This window comes from Haliotis rubra, unplaced genomic scaffold, assembly GCF_003918875.1.
Source record: "Haliotis rubra isolate DU_JTF1 unplaced genomic scaffold, ASM391887v1 Scf11, whole genome shotgun sequence".
Taxonomy (NCBI): domain Eukaryota; kingdom Metazoa; phylum Mollusca; class Gastropoda; order Lepetellida; family Haliotidae; genus Haliotis; species Haliotis rubra.
This window is the reverse complement of record NW_025765003.1, coordinates 4684964-4707005: the sequence shown is the minus strand read 5'-3', so window position 1 is coordinate 4707005 and position 22042 is coordinate 4684964. Positions and strand designations below refer to the sequence as shown.

Sequence of the window (22042 nt, the reverse complement as noted above, 5' to 3'; positions counted from 1 at the left end):
AATGCACCTTTTCCAGGCTAGATTTCCTGCTAAAAGCGCACAATCTGATCATTATTACCCCAGATAACCCAAGCTGCCTGTTAGGCGCTAGAAGGTTAATAGTCTCACGACTTATTTCACCAGGTACCCATTTTCAGCTGGGTGAACAGAGGCAAGTTTGAAAAAACTCACTTGCAGTCTGCTGGGGAAGACCACATGTATTACATGTGCTTCACAAACTCCTATCACCTGTGGGCAGGACTCTCCAAGCCCAACGCTGCTTAACTTCAACTTATTGTGACCTGAGCCCTATGCACAGAACCACACACTTGCACAGGACCACACGCTAACCAAGATATTATGTTGTCCGAAATGAGATTTCCTGTCATTCAAAATGGCTGCACCTAGGTTAAGCTGTGAGATCAAGAGTGCCACCTATAATAGTTTGATGGGGTGCAAAATTAGTATTTGAATCATATGACACGGTCTAATTGATCTCGTTTTCCATTAAATCAATCTTGGTGAGCATTACTTGTAAAATTTAGGAACACTGAAAAATATTCATCCTTGCCATTTCAATATTTACCTGCAAGTAGTAATGGCACGCAAATTAAGCATTATTGACTCACAAAACAACTTCCCTTCCTAATAACAGGGTTTTATGTTATCCATCTTATCTTAACAGGGAATATTCCTAAATTCAGTCACATGGTCTATCAATACTGAATCACTTCCAGTAAGACAAGGAGAACTTCCTCATTGAACTAAATACACAGAACACTCACATGACACACAGTGAAACAAGGAAGTAATGATTGCTGTACTGGTATTACAACACAGCTGCTGTCGGGCTCAGAAGGAACACTGCTGTCTGCTCTCCAGATCTAATCAACTCTCTCAGCCAAACCGGGTAAGTTATAAACTAAAGAGTCCTGACTTTCTACGTATATATTGTATTAACAGCTCCATAATTTCACAATCGATTATTTAAATTGTATTTCCCTAATAAATGGTAAACAGCCAACCAAAGGATTAAGATACTTCAGAGGATGATTGCTATGGAAGGCCTGGGTTCAATTCTCAACAAGGATACAATGAGTTTAGTTTCACGCCACTTTTAGCAATATTCCAGCAATATCATGGCGGGGACCCTGGGCTTAACACATTGTAGTGCAAAACCCGGTGGCATAAACTAGACTAAAAGGATTATCCATCACTCACACCCTGCCAAAGTAGTGCAAAAGTGGCATAAAACTAAAATTACTCTCACTCACTCATTGCCGAACCAATGAGCAACCTTTGTGCTTCATCATGTTCTTAGATGTTCTGATAAACTCTAGTTTCACAGAGGAAAAGTTTGACACTGTTAACAACTCGCATTTGCAGGACAGATGCGTGAATTCTTCAATGGGGAAGTTTATAACAACAAAATGGTCATTGTGTAAGAGGCAGTTGTTAATAATTTAAACCTGTACAAATGGAATGAATGGCAATCTAAAATATAGAAAATACACTTCCATTCATCTGTTTGATACACGTTCAGTGATAAGAATGGGTTCCACATTATCTCCAAGATTATTGCACTTACGACGTATAGCAACATGCATCACATGTCCCCTTGGAATCATTTCACAAAGTGATAGTAAAGCTACGACTGTTGTAAGTCACATGCCATGATATTGGCTTACTACAGTCATAGCATTACAATCGTCTTGTGAAACGGGGCCCTGGACTAATGCTCAATCTTCACGGGTCAGAAGTCTAGATAAGCTGCGTATCTGCATAAAACATGCATTGAAACTTCCAAAATACGCACTAAAATGTATCTGTAGCATCCCTAACACGCAAAGGAAATTACAGAAACGCTTTGGTTAGTTGTTGACTTGCGTACCCTGACTTACAGGTGAAAAACAAATGCGTAACAGAAAGTAGCTAACTGTCAAATATTACAAGTGGATCGGGCAGATTATCGAACGAATTTCACTATGTAACTGTACACTTTATGAACTACAGAAAGAAACATTTGCGTAAACGCAGCTAGTTATGTTTATAACACTCATTTTGATTAGTTCTTCTGAAAATACCATCCAATAAAATCGCTTGTCTTGTTAAGACTTCACATTTTTTTAATTTCTCTTTAAACTGACTGACTGATGATTGACATATTCCAGCAATATCAAACCAAAAATGGGCTTCACACATTGTGCCCATGTGGGGAATCGAACTTTTAAACGAGCCAACGCTTTTTTTTAACTAGGCTACCCCAACATCTCTTTAAAAAAACCATATTGACATCTGAAGTACAAAACATTGGTTAGAGGGTAGTTATCTTTTAAACCTTTTTTTTTAAAAATTACAGACATAGAAAATACCCACATTTTAAACAAGAGTCATCAGAAGATGACAAATCCCCCAGCCCCCACATATTTGGACAGTTACGTAAAATCCAACTTTATTTTTTTTAAGACTAAGTCTGAATCATTTCCATGGAAATCATGAATAATATAAATGCCAACAATATGTAAATAGCAAAAGGCACCACTTCAAGATCTGTTTGATATGTCTGCCAAGTCTTGTAGAAAAGATATTGAAAGGTTTTCAAGCTGTTCTCCAGAAACGAATCCACCCGTCCCTTTTGAGATTAAGTCTGAATTGTTTCCATAGAAACCAAGAAAAATTTAAATGCCAAAAATCTGTAAATAGCAAAAGGCACCACTATGGGACCTGCCTCAAATGTCTGCCAAGTTCTGTTGAAAGATATTGAAAGGTTTTTAAGTTCTGCTCGGGAAACGAAGTCCACCCCTCCTTTTTGAGACTAAGTCAAACACGTTTCCATGAAAATCATGAAAAATAAAAACGACTAAAAATCTGTAAATAGCGAAAGGAACCACTTTATGTTCTAATTGACATGTCTACCAATTTTTGTTGATAAGGACAGACGGACGAGGCTTCGACTATATCCCCAGAATTACAAGATGGGGGGATAAAAAGGGTGGGTATCAGAAAATTTGAGTACCCACTGAAGATCAGTAGTATCCACTAATAACTGACACCATGGGTAAAATACCCAGATTGCAAAAACCTTATCTAGAGCTCTGTGGGTGATTTATTGTTCCTTTGAGCAGTATTTTAGTAGGCATATATCAGTGTATCAAACGAATGTGGGAGGAAAACCTGAGTTCATGCAAGACATTTTCCACTCCATGGGCTGTGTGGTGAAGACAAATCTAGAACCATTGAATCAACTGGACACAGATTTCCGCCGAAAGGGACACAACTCTGTGTTGGCACAACTCTATTTTGGCAACTAGAAGATTTCCGCCGAAAGGGACACCTCTGTGTCCCCATGGTACACCTATCTACTGAATCAACTGGACACAGATTTCCGCCAAAAGGGACACAACTCTGTGTTGGCCTCACTACCCAACCGCCAACTGGACACAGATTTCTGCCGAAACCACAACTTTGTGTTGGCCATGGTACACCTATCCCCATGAATCGATTGAATCAACTGGACACAGATTTCTGCCGAAAGGGACACAACTCTGTGTTGGCCTAGAAGAGGAAACACCTGTGTCCCCATGGTACACCTATCTATCTCACCTGTCTGGGTATATCTGCCAGTTGAACACATGGCTTTTTGTCCTCCTCAGCCCTGTCCTTCATCCCCTCCTCTTCCTGTTCCGAACTGCTGGATATTGTGTCAATACCTCCAGTAGACTCATATAATCCATGAACATCAAAATCTGGACATATCCTCCTCAACTCTAGTTTAGCTGATTTAGGAAATGCTTTCTTTTTTGTGGAAGGTGTATCTTGTTTTGTCATACCTGGTGTGCAATTCTTACTGTTTTTTGATGATTTGACTTGCACGTGAGATTTCACATTGGTTTCCAAATCTTCACTATCACTTGAAGACCAAGATATGAGTTCAGCATCTGAAATGCAAACAAGCAATTTGAAGACATGCATGATTTTCAAAACACAAAGTACCAGTATATTTTTCCAACCATGTTGTGATATGTACTCACTAGTATTTCTTAGATGCTATACCGGTAATATACAACACACTGTCTGTCTGTCTGTCTGTGTGTGTGTGTGTGTGCATGCGTGTGTGTGTCCCAGAAGTTAAAGCGTTTGCTACCGCGGGTTCCATTCCCCACATGGGTACGATATGTGAAGCAGGGGTAGAAATAACTTTAAAATTTCTAGTGTACTCCGGTACAGTGGCACATATAACATCACTCGCCCTTATAATTTGTCCACTATACCGGCCGATTTTCCTGTTGATTTTTTAAAATAAACAACATAATTAACATTGGAAAGTCAACTGGACACCGGTACAGCGTGATATAAAATTTGTCTTGCCCAACAGAAAAGAACACTGGACTGGGACGTCGGGCAATGGGTTATTTCCACCCCTGGAAGCCCATTTCTGGTGTCCCTAGATGTGTTATTGCTGGAATATTGCTAAAAGCAGAGTAATTTCAAACTCACTCACACACCTCTTAGGGAGGGTATCTGACAGCAACCAGGACATTATGGATAGGTAGAAACACTGAAGACGGTAGATATTTTCCCAAAAATATTTTTGTGCTTACACAAGGTTGCAGCATAATCAAAAAGATACACTATAACCTGACAGCTTTGTAAAAATTGTGTTAAATCTAATTTAATGACAAAGCTTAGTTCTAAGTTTAGAATGAGTACTGTGAAGAGACATGCTAATGGCAGTGATCACCTACAAGCTGTTGAGGCTAAATATACTACATGGCATGTTGTTACAGCTGCAATATGTTACATGAGAAAATTCCATGCAAAATATCCCGTGTATGATACCCGTTACTGTGGACGGTGATTATGCACCAACAAACCGCATGTTTGGTGTTAATGTTTATATTATCTCTCAGACTGACCCCATAAGTTTTCAAAATGACGCCATGCATATTAAACTGAAGGCATCACTGTCTCAACTTGTCCAGTTTCTTGGCAGAACACTGGGCAGTGAATGTTCGCACACAGACTGCCTGAGATGACATGTAAACGTGTCATGATTTTCTTAATGCAGAGAGGTACAACATATTTAAAACATATGCATTTTGCACACACAAAATCGTAACCTTAAAAGTTCAACTATTGCACAAGTTAAATGATAATGTCAATGGTTACAAGCAGGCAATATTTCATGTGTTATCACCTTTCGTATCCTGCCCCGATGCATCAGATGCTAGCTCAGTGACATGGTCAAAACTGGACTCAAGGAAGCCTTGGACCTTGGGTGATCGTTGTGTGCAGAGTTTCTTTGTGCGTTGGTGCCCAGTGTCTGTCTTGGCAAAACCTGTTGAGAATCCTTCCATACATCGCTTCCACTCTCCATGTTGCAGTGATGCTGATGTTGCTTCTAGATCGTCTTCCAGCTTTGAAAATATTAATAAGACTGTAGATTAGTCATGTTTTAACTGATCAGAGTTTTTTACTGTGGATTATGTTGAGGGGCCTTTACAATAACCAACAAGAAGACAAAGCCATCAATATCCCCTGCAACGGCAAAATACTCTTTATGAATATGTCTACTAGTTATAATTATGTCAAATGTTTTGGAGTGTATAGAAAGGTTTTTAAGATCTGCTCCAGAAAGGAGCACTACCACCAACTTCAGTTGAAGCCTAACTTGTTGCCATGGAACTGCAACAAGATGACATCCTCATAGTCACAGCCTAAGTCATGTTTCAATGGAAACCACAAAAATTAAAAATTCATATCTGGAACTAACCCCCAAAAAGGCACATCTAGGGATCATGCTTTATATGTGTACCAAGTTTGATGAAGCTAGCGTGTATAATTTATGAGATCTGTGCTGGACAAGATGATATCCTCATAGCCACAGCCTAGGTCACGTTTCCTCAGAAACCGCAAAAAAAGAAATTCATATCTGGGTCTAACCCCCAAAAGGCACATCTAGGGTTCATGCTTGACATATGTACCAAGTTTGATGAAGCTAGCATGTATAGTTTGGGAGATCTGCTCCGGACAAGATATCATCCTCATAGTCACAGCCTAAGTCACATTTCCATGAAAACAGCAAAAAATAAAATTCGCATCTGGGTCTAACCCCCAAAACGCACACCTAGGGATCATGGTTGACATGTGTACCAAGTTTGGTTAAGCTATCATAAATAGTTTAGGAGATATGCTTCGGACAAAGTGTGAAGGATGGACAGACGGACACACAAAACTCGTTTCTATATCTATGGGGGATAACAAAACCAACACAGTGTGACAAACCGCCACCTGCTTTACAATCATATTGCATTGAACACCAACAAGGATGGGTCTAGAGTCTAAAACTAAACACCTCTGCATCCAGGGTTTTACCCTGACTCAAAAAGATGGGGGTCCCAGGGATCCCTAATTATTAGGTTTAAGGGTCCTTGTGGGCAATACATGGGTCCTGTGAAGTAATGGTGTAGAGTATGTTTTGATCACTTCTATAAAGCCTGGAATGAATCATTAACAGAGATGCCAAACCTATTTGGGGCCTAAGTGTAATACTAGAGGTCAAAAAGTGTAATTTGGAGCTAAAAAGTGTAATACTTGTCTGCCGATCGCTTCAACATGGTACACGCTTTCACGAAAGGAAGATTCTAGACAGAAACACATGTGATCAATCATTATGAAGCTCCATACATCGAAAATTGTTGGTCATGTGACTCAAAATACTTTAATTCCTTGCAAGTAAATTGGAATGAGTGTGATGCTAAGAGTAAGCGATTCCTATTGGTGCAAGGCCATTTCTGCACCCCTGCACCTGTGCGTTACGAAACACTTCCCTGTGAAAATTTATCCATTTAACTGATTTTCGAAAAACGAGTAGAAAAGCGTAATTTTCGCAGATTAAGTGTAATGGCGTAATTTAATGGTCAAAATCGTAATAATTACGCCTAAAGCGTAAGGGTTGGTATCTCTGCATTAATTATGTGGACTGATGGGTGAAATGATGCACGTAACTGCTCTGAAAGAAACAACCAAACACTTAGCAAAGTCATAGATGTTTTGTGGGTACAGTGAATGATATTGTGCGTCCCTCTGGACACACTGATTTTTTTTCTGCATCCATTCTCTACATTTGTGAGTATTAGAAGTAAATTTGAATGTCTTGTAAAAAGCTGCTCCACATCAAATGGGGTTTTTTCAGTTCAATTGTTATTTTGGGTAAGTTCTTATTTTCTAAATTTTACATGTACCTAAAGATGTTATTTATGTCAATAATGTTTGCTTAAACAGTTTCCTCTTAATTGTACCAGTTCTCAGCAAAATACAAATCAGCTTGACCAAGCCGTAACATTAGCGTTGATTTATCTAGGACTTCAAATCAATTTCCCTTGGTCATCATCATCATCATCATTATTGTATTTTGTAACTCCGCATTCAATACATTCATCTAAAAGTAAATATCTCCTACCCTTTTGGTTATGCTACCAATGGAATCTCACTAAAACTGGAGTTGCAAAGTTCCTATTTCATATAGTGGTAAGTAGTGACCCTATATCTTGAAACAAACTTAAGTCTGTGTTTTGACTTCAGTTAAAGGTTTTACTCAAATTTGAGGAAACGCATGAACTTGCATTTCGATATTTAACTCAAACATAGGAGACAATTTATGTTTACTAGGTACTTGAGTTGTTTGGGGTTTTTTGATTTTAGAAATGCAGTTGAGTTAGAAATTCGGCTGTCTCAATTTGTCAAACTCAATTTGAAATTTGAGCAAAACCTTAAGTTTGTTTCGAGAAATCAGGGCCTGTATTACTTAGCACTTTATAAAATAGGAACTTTGCAACTCCAGTTTGGGAATGTTTACTTTGAAGTGATAATGGGGCACGAATAATGCCTCTAGCCAGGTTTAGATTATTATTAACACTATTATTCATGTACTGCAGACTTGGGTTTTAAACAGGCACGTACCTATGTCATAATAATGTCTGCATTACTAACTGAACAAATGTGTAGGAAGTTGGAAAGATGCTGTGATGTGAATATTGTGAAGATGGTGTCAGGGCAAGTAAATTGAAGATACATTGAAATAACACAAACAGATATAAAGCTACTTCAGGACCTGTGGAGTATCTGGCACTAGTTACACTTCCACAAGTGCTGAGAAAGGAAAGAGCCTTTTGCTCAATTTTAGTATCCTCGGATACAAGTGTTGACTTACTAAGTTTATTGCTACAATCACAATTTCACTATGTAAAAGAAGTCAAAGAATTATCACAGACTTTCAAAGTAGTTTTAAACAACCACTGCCATTCATAAATCAGGGATACATGACATTTAAAAAAACCAAAACATTCTCGGTAAGAGTTCCTCCCGTTCCCCCATCCCAAATAATATGTATATATATTCTAGAATTATAAACAAAACTTAACACAACAATTACTAGAGAACTCACAAAACGATTAAAAGTCCAAAATTTAAGTTAAAGTACTGTCGGAAATAGAAAAAAACTGTTTTTAGGCTGTTACTCTGTATCCCTAAAATTTACACAATTGCAAATAGCATATGTCGAAATAACCCACTTCGGCCTAACTGGGCGTTCAGTGGGATGCGTAATACGATATCCAGAAAAGCATGTTTACTCGTAAAATCGGGCAAAACTTAGAAAAAATATGAATAGCTGCTGAAAACAATAGTTCAGACTATAGATGGCAATTAGGTTGCTCAGCCAGGTATGACGATGGACCGTCGACTCACCTGGCATAAAATGCATGTGCTGCCTACAGGCACAAGGGGTCATTTCAAAGATATTTTGTGCTTTTTCATGTGTGTTGACTATGTCTCATCTATTGATTAACATCTTACGTGACTTTCTTTCATATAGTTTATGTTGAGATATGTAAAAGAGCATAAATTGTAGAGATAAATGAGAAAATACAGTTTTTGTCTATTTCCGACAGTACTATAGTGCTAGGTTTTGGTTAGGTTTAGAGTTTGCTTTAGAGTTGGGGGAACGGAAGGAACTCTTTCCACATCCTCTTTTTCAGTTTTTCACAAGGATGGGTTAGTCAGGTTCCCAGAAGATTAGAATGTTTCATTGCTTTTAACTTCCAACAAAGTCAGTTTGCCTTGTCATCTATTGAGGTTCATTGCATTAACATGTTATGGTAAACACGTCCGCCTAAACCAGGCAAAATTAGAAGGGTGGAAATAGTTTCCAGGTAGTGACCACAGGAACAGGAACAGGAACAGGAACACAAACACTGACATAGCTAACACTGACACAGCCCCTGCCTTGGTCAATAGGTTTCGTCTGCTACAGTTAGCACAATTTACTAAAATGGCATTGTCATTATTCGTCAGATCAAAACGTCTGCTTGACAGGAAAATTTCAGAACATTTCATAACAGTGGAACGTACCTTCCTCTTAGGGAAGCGTCGACAGCTACTTTTCTACGTAACATCTTTCGCCGCGAGAAGTGTTTCATCGGCCTACATAATCAACACTGGATATTACACTCTTTCCTTTTAACAAAGGGAAGTAAATGCTTTGCAATCTATGATCCTACCTCCTCACAGCGATAGCCCGTGCGTGATGACACCGTGAACAAACTTTACGATGTCACGCGCTGGAGAAGAGTTTTGCCAACGCGCGAAGTGGACAGCCTGGTTCTCTGGGCATGCTGCGCTGGCGCTTCACTCAGAGAGAAGTGAAACCATTCGTCACTACTCGCCTCTTTCCGTAACCTCCAAAAGGTTTAAAAACATAAACAGCAATACAATATATGATTACTTCGGTGATATTAAGTACCATTGGAATCAAACAAGAAAAGAGTTATCGTTCCTGTTTAAAGTAGTTCTGATGTTCACGCGTCAATATGAAATCCTTCCAGGGGGGGACACGAGTCGCTATTCGGCTTGTCCCGGAATAACACGAGTTGGTCACGAATGAAGTGAAACGCGAACGTCCTCGCTATTCTCCTAACTTAGACTATCAGCAACGCGGTGTCTAGAGTCTACATCTACTGACAAGGAAGTAAGGAATTCCCATCAATAAAGATTTGTTACACTTCGTAATCTGAGTTGGATTTTGTACATCACTAGGTAAGTCTTCGCACACAGATATAATCTTCACATTTTATTTCTAAAACTTAGAAAATAGTTTCGGAAGTTGTTTTTTTTTATTGGTATCAGGAAAATCAACAAGCTTGGCCCTTTTTATTGATTTACGAGACAATGTTATGATGCCTGGTTGATACCAGTAGCTAGATTGATTAGCAATTCCAATTGCATGGGGTTTGTTTTATATTTTAACGCCACACTCGGCAATATTCTGTAAATAAACGATCCAGGACCAGATACTCCAGCAACTGGCACCATGCTCATCATACCATGCAGTTGAGATACGATACTGTGCAATGTGAAGGACATTTTGCTAAAATACAGACGCCATTTTGCTGTGCTAAATAATCTACTTAATGTATACTCTGAAAGTGTAAATATTTTGTGACATTGTTAATTATCATATACGGATATATGTACCCGTTTAGTTAAAAATTTGAACGTCTTTTTTACACTGTAAAGTCACACACGGAACCTCTTAGTATGTCTTACAGTCCCTGAACCACATTATTTTCCCTACTGCCTAGCCCTCCCTCCAATGCTAAAGCCCTAAATGAAGCAAGTCTAGATTCCCTCAGGTTCAGAATCTGAATTTCCCATCTCACTGGGGCTCCTTTTCAATTTAAATGGGTTTATTTGTTGCTATCAAAATTATATATATTCAGAGACTAAGCGTTAGTCTGGGAACCCCTTAACAAATGAGATTCTTCCTTAAGTGGCATTTAGAAACTGGTATGATGAAGAGGAACACTTTTTATGGATAGACAACGTCTTTGTAGAGTAGATGCGACGTTTCGGTGTAGATCCTAACACCGTTATCAAACAAATAACGCAGTTAGGATCTACACCGAAACGTCGCATCTACTGCAGCAAAGAAGTTGTCTTATCCATAAAAATTGTTCCTCTTCAAATGAGATTCCTGACAAATTTGGGATATTTTACAGACGCATCACCACTTTTCACTCTGCCTTCACACATTCTTGACCGTTGTGTCGCAGTCTGGTTCCCCGGATACACTGCGCGGTCGCTTCACTGAGCATAGCAGGGAACCAGACTGTCATGTGTCGTTTGCATATCGCCGGAGCTATTGATATACCAAGAGAGTCAGAAATGCAATGTTCTATGATATATGATAATTTGGAAATATTTCAGCAATAACACAAGGGCCTCTGTGTCTACGCCTCGCCTAAGTTTAAGTGGCATTTCACTATACTTCGATTATTTATGTTGTTTATAATGCATGTATGGCGTCAACATAAACTAAACTGATTCAGTCAGTGGAAAAAGCACCGCAGTTGTGAAGCGATCAGCACAAATATTTAAACATGGGATAATCTTCAAGATTTACTTAAAGAATTCAAGTGTACCTAACAGGGTTTTGTCTCACATGATAAGGGGCGATGGGGTAGCCTGGTGGTTAAAGCGTTCGCTCGTTACGTCGAAGATCCGGGTTCCATTCCCCACATGGGTACATGTGTGAGGCCCATTTCTGGTGTCCCCTGCCGCGAATTTGCTGAAATATTGCTAAAAGTGGATGTACAACTGAAGTAACTAACTGACTTTCACATGATAAAAGTTGTATTATTTGATGGTCATTTGATGATTTTACGAGTACTTCCGATGGATCCGAATCAGCACCTTGACCGAGACTATCATTAACAGGTTAATGCTCGCTTTTCATTTCATAACACATGGGGACAATTATCGACAGAGACAGTAAATAGACACACACGTCCCTTCTCTGAACGTGCATCGGGTAATCGGCATCAAAACGCGTATGGTTGCGTTTCTGATATTAATAACAATAACAATGTGTACTCCTATATAGCGCTAAAATCCATACAAGTGCATGCTCAAAGCGCATACAAATAGACAGTTCATTATAACCCAAGGTGCCTGTGAGGCGCTAGAAGGTTATAGTCACATGACTTATCCCACCGGGTACCCATATTCTGCTGGATGAACAGAGGCAATTTTGAACAAACTCATTAACCATATTTTACTTGAATTTATCAGGCTTTAGTGAACATCACAACTGTGTGAAACTCCCACTGTACTATATGATTACCATAAGGTGTCCAAGTAACAATGTCGAGTCTGAAGCATGACGAACTCATCAGTTGGATTGATATGTTTATGTGTTACAATCTGTGCTCACAGACTGTTAAATAGAATCCACCAAAGAAAGCAATTTGAAGATCGGCCTGGACCAGGAACGCGTACATCCAAAATTCCCAAGATAGGATCAGGCATTCAATGAAATGGCCGGCCTCGGATACGAGGTTACTGGTTACCCGACAAACAATTCCAGATCGACTCTCCACGAAGCTCAACGGCCAGTAGTGTTAGTTCACTGATCGCCACGTTGCAGCCCGATCCCAACAGTGGCACACTGGTGTCAGTTTGACCCTGAAAGATATTGCAGGGCCTAGATTTTCGGAGCTCTCTTAGCGCTATGATAGTCGTAAGTGCCATACATTAACATTAACTTACGACCATCTTAGCGCCAAGAGCGCTTCGAAAATCTAGGCCCTGGAACGTAACCATTTTTAAATTTGAGGTGTTCCCCTTTTCACAGTGTGTTCTCACGTGGCAACATACGTAACTTGCAAACTAAGGCAGTACACAAAAGAGAATGGCAGTACAATTCAAAGGTAATGTAATGTCTGAGCAGTGATATTAGCAATAAAGACAGCGATAAGGAAGAGAGTAACATGGTATGGATGTCAGCTTCTTTATTATGAGGAACACAACGTTTCGGAGTATATCCTTACTTCTTCATCGGGTGAATGAATGGTTTGAAGCAGTGAGCATATGTACATGTAATAACAACAAAAGTGATAAGACAACAACGATGCGGGCTAACCAATGGAAGTCAACAGTTAACTGACTTTGATGTGTGATTGACAAAGGACAAATAAGTCTTAATTATGTCTTCACAGTACAAAATTGTATATGTTTACAAGTGCAATGTGTCAAATGCTACTCCAACACTCAAATATTTTAAAAGGGAATTTATTAAACAGCTAGAAGTAATAAATCGTAGATATTATAAATATAAAATTATAATGTTAACCACTTTTGACTACTTTTGTTGCAGTAAAATATCGATAAGCTTGTATTCCATGTATGTCGAACGAAGCTATGTCTGCAAACGACCCTGGTGTCCTGACCACGTGGAATATGTAGGTCGATATGTACCAATCGTGGTCTTATTTTGGTGTTACTAAAGAGTGAAAAAAACGCTGATTGGACGCCAACATTTAACAGTTAATTAGCACTGAATAGAAGCCAACACTTCAGACAATGATGGTAAGTCACCTGTCAGCGACTGTAATCCAACTTACCAAATCTAGACAGGGTATCTGGGGTATAGTGGGATCACACTAAATACTGGTATTCTTCTAGACTCTGATGTAAGGTAATGTGAGATGAGAGGCAATAGCTAGCCCCTCTAATATACCACAGAAAAGGCATAGAAAAAAATCAACAATACTCTCAGGCAAAACACTGAACGTTTTGGTAGAACATTCCAGATGTTTCTGTAATATTTTGCGGGTCAGAACACGATGAAAGCCTCTAGAACTGTGGCACACCACTGCCCCAAACTGATGCCACCAGGTACAGCTTGGAACAGTGTATCACAAGGAATAATACTGCCACATAACAATGTCAAAGAAATAATCGTATAGGTTGATTGTTGTTTAACGCCTCACTCAGCAATATTCCAGCTATATTGCGGCGGTCTGTAAATAATCGAGTCTGGGCCAGAACATCCAGTGATCCACAGCATGAGCATCGATCTACGCAATTGGGATACAATAACGTGTCAACCAAGTCAGCGTGCCCAACCACCCGCCTCTTCCCGCCTCTTGTGGGTTGCTGAAGACCCCAATTCTAACCCGGATGTGTCTTTACGGGTGTCAAACAGGGTGACATACCGATCCTTAAAATAATGTCAGAGTTGTCCTTTTCCCAATACATGTTTCAGAACAGACTGTATACATAGCAGTCACGAGATGCATGTACGTACACGTGTCACTAGTTGGTGAAATTGACTGTAAGGTGTCGTTCATCAGCGTCCTCCGTATGAATATTGGTTAGAATATCGTTGAGTGAGGAGTTAAAATGCACCTATACAAGGAAGAGATGCTAAGTAGATTGGTACAGATAGTGGATATGCCGAGGAATGAATTCCAACCGTTTTTCGTCCCAAGTAGAATTTCCAGTTTTAGTTCATACACTCGTTCAGGAAACGACATATACAAACCGATTAAAGGCGACCTTTTCTGAGCAGAAAGAAGTTGTTGGTCCATCCTCCACGTGGCGTGAAATCAAAACTGCTTAAATGCATGTATTGAATACCTTTGTTAAAGGCACCACACAGACAGACAAGACCATGGAGCATTTGGCAGTGTGTGTTCTCCTGTTCATGTCGATCTCTGCGGCAGTCGAGTTCCATGAAGACGCTCCCTTACTGTTTGAAAGCAAGTATCAGAAAGCGGCTCTGTTGACAAAGGCGAAGGTCACATCAATCAAAGAAGCTCTGGGCAATTTTTTCAAGCCTCAACCCGTGGTGAGACTAACTGACAGTGGCAAGGCTACAAGCTGCGGTGGTAAATATGAAGTGTTTTTCACAATTATATTTATTGTTTTACGTGAAATGGAAAAAAAGATCGTATCGACCAATCTTGAATTGCTAATTGTGTAAATATTACACTCACCTCTGTCATTTGGATTGTCATTTGATATTTACAGGGAATTTATAAATAACACTGCAATTAAGATCAATATTTGATTATATAGGTTGAGTGTTCGCGTCTAAAAGATGAACGTTTTCTCAGCTTGAAATTTGAAGGAAGAATTATGGAATATGTCATTATGGAATACGTCATTACACTGACGGTGGTTAAAGCGTTCACTCGTCACGCGGAATACGTCATTACACTGACGGTGGGGTAGCCTAGTGGTTAAAGCGTTCGCTCGTCACGCGGAATACGTCATTACACTGACGGTGGGGTAGCCTATTGGTTAAAGCGTTCGCTCGTCACGCGGAATACGTCATTACACTGACGGTGGGGTAGCCTATTGGTTAAAGCGTTCGCTCGTCACGCGGAATATGTCATTACACTGACGGTGGGGTAGCCTAGTGGTTAAAGCGTTCGCTCGTCACGCGGAATACGTCATTACACTGACGGTGGGGTAGCCTATTGGTTAAAGCGTTCGCTCGTCACGCGGAATACGTCATTACACTGACGGTGGGGTAGCCTAGTGGTTAAAGCGTTCGCTCGTCACGCGGAATACGTCATTACACTGACGGTGGGGTGGGGTAGCCTATTGGTTAAAGCGTTCGCGCTCGTCACGCGGAATACGTCATTACACTGACGGTGGGGTAGCCTATTGGTTAAAGCGTTCGCTCGTCACGCGAAATACGTCATTACACTGACGGTTGGGTAGCCTATTGGTTAAAGCGTTCGCTCGTCACGCGGAATACGTCATTACACTGACGGTGGGGTAGCCTATTGGTTAAAGCATTCGCTCGTCACGCGGAATACGTCATTACACTGACGGTGGGGTAGCCTATTGGTTAAAGCGTTCGGCCTGCTCGTCACGCGGAAGATCTGGGTTCGATTCCCCACATGGGTACAGTGTGTGAAGCCCATTTCTGGTATCCACAGCTGTGATATTGCTGGAATATTGCTGAAAGAGGCATAGAACGACACTTACTCACTCATAACACTGACCAAGTGTGAGTATTTTGTTCTCTGTTTCACCTCTCTGTTAATCATGGATGTTTCAACTGTAGGAGTGTTTAGGAATAATGAATCATGAAATATATATATTACTTTCAATGATGCTCGCTTCCTTGCTTCATTCCCTTTAGGGGGCGGTGGGGTAGCCTGGTACACGTGGTTAAAGCGCTCGCTCGTCACGCCGAAGACCGGGTTCCATTTCCCACATGGGCACAATGTGTGAAGCCCATTGCTGGAATATTGAAAAAAAAGCGGCGTAAAACCAAACACACTCACTCACTCATTCCCTTTAGGTCTACAGAAGTTTAACCTGACCTGGACTCCCAAGATTGTGAACCCGTCTCGTGGAGTCATGTTCAATCTCCAAATGATTGCAGGTAAATCACGTGTGTGTGTGCCATATGCTGGCCATTCTGTGTGGTATCGTGCATGTATGTTCCTTAGAAACGTCTGTGTAGTCTTAGTACATTAAAGGCTCCTGGCCTGCTTAGATTTATTCGGTGCAATCCGTGAAGATCTGGGTTAGAATTGATCTTCATCTGCCCATGCTTGTCCTTAGAGGCACATACCGGGATTGGGTGGTCTGGCTCGCTTACTTGATTGACACATGTTTTCGTATTCCATTTGTGTAGATCGATGCTTATGATGTTAATTGATCACAAGATTGTGTGGTGTAGACTAGAGTATTTACAGACCGTCGCCATATAGCTGAAATATTACCGAGTACGACATTAACCTAAATTCTCTCTGACGCCCGAGCATCGACGTCGACGTCTCAAATAGAGCAGACACAACTTTCATAAGTTGTACAGCATTATCTTAATCGGAACACTGTTTATGTGTTGACCTGACCTGCAAGATATCCTTAATTGTCACCCACCGAACATGTAGACGACCGATAGATACAGGTAATGGTACATTTACACGTTGGAATCTGTACCAGAACTCTCTATGTTATAGCTGCTGACTTCAGTAGTGGTCAAGCGGACGTGGCCGTGTACACAGACGGATCGAGTGAGCCCTTCATCACAGACTCATTGCCCCTGAACTGTGCCATCATGAACAAGCTTTTCAAGAACTTGTGTCCAATCAAAACAGGAGGTAGGTTTAGATCGCAACATTATTTTTCCTTGGAGAGCAACTGATTGTCTTGGTGTATGGGAGATAGTGCATTGTGTTGATGGTTTGGGTGATCTGTCCAAACTTTGAAAAGCTTTCAAGTCATCATATCATCGCCAGTTTAACATGGAAGGGAAACATTACATGGAAGCTGGCCTCATAATTTACATCTTGGGAAATCTAGAGCAAGGCATGGTGCCGACAAACCAAGCATTATCATTTGGGCAAATTTGGGATCAGAACCCTCAGCTAGAAACACTGCCTCTGGTACATTATGTCATCTCGAGAGTCCAGATAGTGGCATGGTATGGCGAATACCGACCTGGGGCTCCTTTAAAGAAGCAGCCTTTACTATAATCCGTTTGGCTCAAAATCGGACCGATGAATTGCAATCTAACTCGAAAACTACTGAACATATAATACTCAATGAAACACTGATCATGATCAAACGATCAGACCAACTCTGTGTTTTGTTTGCAGAATTTATGTCCTAGAAATAAAACAAGTTGTTTAACAAACTATCATTAAAATTTTGACAAAGTTCACCATTTGTTACGAGGGAGGACTGCAAAGAGAGGAACAGCCAGGTGTACGTGGAGCACGTGCACAAGTGCCAACAAAGTTATTGAATCATTTACCTGTGCTGTGCTGTCATCATCCTTTCTCGCACACCTGGCTGTTCCTCTCTTTGCACCCCTATCTCGTAACAAATAGTGAACTGTGTCAAAATTTTAATCAGTGCTGAGAAACAACATTTTTTATGTGGCCTTAATGGAGGGTCATCAGTGTGAAAGATTCCGATTAATAGCCAAATTCTCACCATCCCCACCTTGTTCTTTCTACAGCGCATATTGATGTGAAGTACGACCAGCCAGACCTGACAGCCTTGCCTCCAGTGAGTACATCCCTGTGATGCTTGTTAACTGAGGGGATGAGCTATATGTTGTAGCCAGCAATATTCCAGCTATAGTATATCCCAGGATCCTGACATTAATCTACAGAAGGCTGGCAAACAAATGACATAGTCAAACAGTGTGGTTGGTTGGTTAGTTTGTTGCTCTCAGCAATATTCCCGCTCAGACAATCCAGTGATCAACAGCATGAGCATCGATCTACGCAATTGGGAACCGATGACATGTGTCAATCAAGTCAACGAGCCTGACCACCCGATCCAGTTAGTCGCCTCTTACGACAAGCATGAGTTGCTGAAGATCAATTATAACCCGGATCTTCATGGGTGTCAGACAGGGTGACCGCCCAGTTCTTAAAATAATGTCAAAGTTGTCCTTTTCTCAATGCATGTTTCAGAACAGGCCCTATTCATAGTAATTTCATACCAGTCATATATTTGCCACCAGCTTAGTGATATGCTATTTTGTTTTTGTTCGTACCCAACGGCATGAGAAATAATATCAATCACTGGATTGCCTGATCCAGAATTTTAAATGCCACTGTGTGGAATACTGCTGACTGTGACCAAATAAGACGTTACTATTTCAGAACTTACGGTAGTTACTTTTTGTCATATTGTAAGACTTGATTATGGTAACTTCTCATTGAAAATTAAAAAAAATCACCACTTTGAAACAAACATGTTTTCATCACCGCCAGGGGCTTAATTACCTGCCTGCACTTTGACCACAGTATAATGTGATAATAATAAAGTCTTGCATTATCAACAATAATTTGCCCTTCACCCTTAAAATATCGAACATTTGTATTTTTTAAAGAACTAGCGACAGAAGAAGGATATACTTCTCTCATGATGATTCTCATATAAATGAAATAAAATTTACCAGTTTTAAAATAGGGGGAATGGAACATTTGAATTTTTGTATCATATTTGGCCTTGGGTTCGTTGAATGCTTGTTTCTTCCCACAGGGTTCCTACAAACTGACCGCCAACATCACCGGTACGAAGGGACAGTGCTTCATGTGTGCCCAGGTGATTGTTACCATTGAGGGGTGAAGAAGACCAGTAATCAAGCAGACCTCTGTATCTACATTCGCCTTTTAGCTTTTATTGTCACTTTTAGCAGTCCCATTTGGCTATAATACCTGTCTCATATGCGCTCAGAAAGTTGACAAACCCATAATTATCAAACTTAGAGAGCGAATTTAATTACTACGCAGTTAGGTTCCCTTTTTACGTCGTTATTTTCAAAGTAGGTCGATATTATACAGCTGCTTATAAAATTTGCCAACAGGTTGGTGTAGAAGCCAGGGGCGTCATGACGTACTGACAATGTTTATGCCAAGGAGGGTTTAATCTTAATATAACATATATTTTATCTATTTCTCAGACCTGTTATTTACAAATGTGAATATGTTGTTATCCGAAAGTCAAGTTCATTATTTGTTAATAGTTTATATATACTGGTATGTTTTACGTTGTTATAATATCACACAAATCACCCCATCGTATGTATATCTACACAAGGTTCCGGATTCTTTTGCATCTTAATCTCATGTTTATGTATGTCATCCTTCCCTCCTTCCAGGTATCACAGCATTTCTTAATGTTCAAACCCACTCTGAGAACACCTTTTTGATGATTCTGCAAATTGCTGAAGCTTATTTTGTAATAAAAGAATTGTATTTCATGTGGGTCAGACTGTTGTCAATCCTCCGTTGACTCCTCGCGACTGCATCATTAATGTTTGGCATCAGTGTACCAAGAGTGATCAGTCCTTGGTGTACCTCAGTTGTTTAATTTGTTTGTTGTTTATCCAGCACTCGGCAGTTTTTCAGCTATATGGCGGCGGCGGCGGTCTGTAAATAATTGAGTCTGGACCAAACAATCCAGTGATCAACAGCATGAGCATCGATCTACGCAACTGGGATACGATTACATGTATCAACCAAGTCAGCGTTAGACACTTTCGACAAGCATGGTTTCTTGAAGACAAATTCTACCCCGGATTCTTCATGGGTCCTTTACGTCAATAGGAGATGGACCATGACTTGTGTTGCCCCACTAACATCCTAGACAGCAGGTTGAAACTGAAGCTGGTGCTTATCAGTGTGCGTTTATCTGCACCTGTACAAGCAATATGCATCTTTATTGGGTCAAGTGGGAGGACCTGTGATGAGAAGCAAGGAAAGAGTGAGTTTAGTTTTACACCGCTTTTAGCAATATTCCAGCAATACCACAGACGGGGACACCAGAAATAGGATTCACACATATTTGTACCCTAATGGGGGGAATAGAACCAGGGTTTCGGTGCGATGAGCGAATGCTCTAACCACTAGGCTACGCCACAGCCAAGCAAGGAAAAAGAATTGATAAAATGGCTGTATAATCGTCTGCAGTGGTGTAATATGATCCCAGGCCCAGGCCTACAAGCTTGTGACCTGATCCAGAGCCAGAGAGCCAGAGTTGGCAACTATCCACAGGTTGTAGAGCTGTTCAACCACATGTTTTACTTTCTCAGCATAACTAATATCAGAACCCAGGTAGAGATGGACCTGCACAGCAACCACTGTGCTAACTAGTCTGAGAGTGCAGTGTGACCGAGTGAGTGAGTGAGTGAGTGAGTGAGTGAGTGAGTGTTTTAACAGGGCCTTTAGAATTAATCCAGCAATATTACAGGAGACACCAGAAATGGGTTTCGCACATAGCATAGTAGAATGGAACCCATTTTTGGTGTGATGAACATCTTAACCACTAGGCTATTCAACCAATAAGTGCCAGCTTTAAGAAGAAAGAGGTGAAGCCCAGTGGTTAAAGCGTCAGTTCGATTCCAAATGTGGGTACAGTTCGTGATGCTGATTTCTGGTGTACCCCACCCTCATATTGCTAAAAGCAGGGTAAAACACACACACAGGTATGGTGCTGACTACACACAGGTGGGGTGCTGACCCCACACAGCTGGGGTGCTGACCACACACAGGTATGGTGCTGACCACACACAGGTGGGGTGCTGACCACACACAGGTATGGTGCTGACCACACACAGGTGGGGTGCTGACCCCACACAGTTTGGGTGCTGACCACACACAGCTGGGGTGCTGACCACACACAGGTGGGGTGCTGACCACACACAGGTGGGGTGCTGACCACACACAGGTGGGGTGCTGACCACACACAGGTGGGGTGCTGACCACACACACAGGTTGGGTGCACCACACACAGGTGGGTTGCTGACCACACACAGGTGGGGTGCTGACCACACACAGGTGGGGTGCTGACCACACACAGGTGGGGTGCTGACCACACACAGGTGGGGTGCTGACCACACACAGGTTGGGTGCCGACCACACACAGGTGGGTTGCTGACCACACACAGGTGGGGTGCTGACCACACACAGGTGGGGTGCTGACCACACACAGGTGGGATGCTGACCACACACAGGTGGGATGCTGACCACACACAGGTGGGGTGCTGACCACACAGGGTGGGGTGCTGACCACACACAGGTGGGTTGCTGACCACACACAGGTGGGTTGCTGACCACACACAGGTGGGTGCCGACCACACACAGGTGGGTTGCTGACCCACACACAGGTTGGGTGCTGACCACACAGAGGTGGGATGCTGACCACACACAGGTTGGGTGCTGACCACACACAGGTGGGTTGCTGACCACACAAAGGTGGGGTGCTGACCACACACAGGTGGGTTGCTGACCCCACACAGGTTGGGTGCTGACCACACAGAGGTGGGATGCTGACCACACACAGGTGGGGTGCTGACCACACACAGGTGGGTTGCTGACCACACAAAGGTGGGGTGCTGACCACACACAGGTGGGGTGCTGACCACACACAGGTGGGGTGCTGACCACACACAGGTGGGGTGCTGACCACACACAGGTGGGTTGCTGACCACACACAGGTGGGTTGCTGACTACACACAGGTAGGGTATGACTGTAAACAGATAGGGTGACATCTACAGATAGATAGGATGCTGTCCGGTGAGAGGAAAGCTAAAGTTTGTGGATGTTTACCCTTTTAAAGGAGTCTACAAGTGCATGTATGGTGCTGACAAACCAATAAATGAAGGCTGCATTGTTATTTCTGAGATCTAAACCTGTAAAAATACACACTTTAAAAACACACAACATAAAACAGAAA

The 22042-nt window shown here is 41.4% G+C and overlaps 2 protein-coding genes across 5 annotated transcripts in view; one reads left to right on the top strand and one right to left on the bottom strand.

Annotated features, from left to right (window-relative positions):
• Positions 1 to 9764, bottom strand: part of LOC124285287 (DNA repair-scaffolding protein-like) — a 34498-nt gene extending 24734 nt beyond the window's left edge. For 2 of the 3 annotated variants that reach the window (XR_006900783.1, XM_046721487.1), the window contains exons 1-3: positions 9391 to 9533; positions 5177 to 5396; positions 3583 to 3917 (exon numbers count right to left, since the gene is read on the bottom strand). Coding sequence is in view for 2 of the 3 variants with exons in the window: in XM_046721487.1 (XP_046577443.1) it covers positions 3583 to 3917; positions 5177 to 5336 (495 nt within the window). In the remaining variant the exon portion in view is untranslated. The other variant, XM_046721496.1, reaches the window with a different exon arrangement.
• LOC124285302 lies at positions 734 to 19567 on the top strand. Of its 2 annotated transcripts, none has more exons than XM_046721512.1 (6): positions 734 to 889; positions 14469 to 14708; positions 16139 to 16222; positions 16806 to 16946; positions 17810 to 17859; positions 18847 to 19567. In XM_046721512.1, exons 2-6 carry the CDS (start codon positions 14492 to 14494, stop codon positions 18931 to 18933), a joined length of 579 nt encoding a protein of 192 aa, XP_046577468.1. In that variant the 5' UTR covers positions 734 to 889; positions 14469 to 14491; the 3' UTR covers positions 18934 to 19567. The 2 variants fall into 2 exon arrangements, with proteins under 2 accessions (XP_046577468.1, XP_046577476.1); XM_046721520.1 differs by lacking the exon at positions 734 to 889 and adding an exon at positions 9933 to 10074.
• Positions 19568 to 22042: the final 2475 nt, after the last annotated feature.

What these genes read in the sequence shown, in the direction of transcription:
- LOC124285302 (XM_046721512.1), top strand. Translation starts at nt 14,492, where the DNA reads ATGGAGCATTTGGCAGTGTGTGTTCTCCTGTTCATGTCGATCTCTGCG. An exon ending in GTGTCCAATCAAAACAGGAG is followed by an intron (nt 16,947 to 17,809) that starts GTAGGTTTAGAT and finishes TTCTTTCTACAG; the next exon opens with CGCATATTGATGTGAAGTAC. An exon ending in ACCTGACAGCCTTGCCTCCA is followed by an intron (nt 17,860 to 18,846) that starts GTGAGTACATCC and finishes TTCTTCCCACAG; the next exon opens with GGTTCCTACAAACTGACCGC.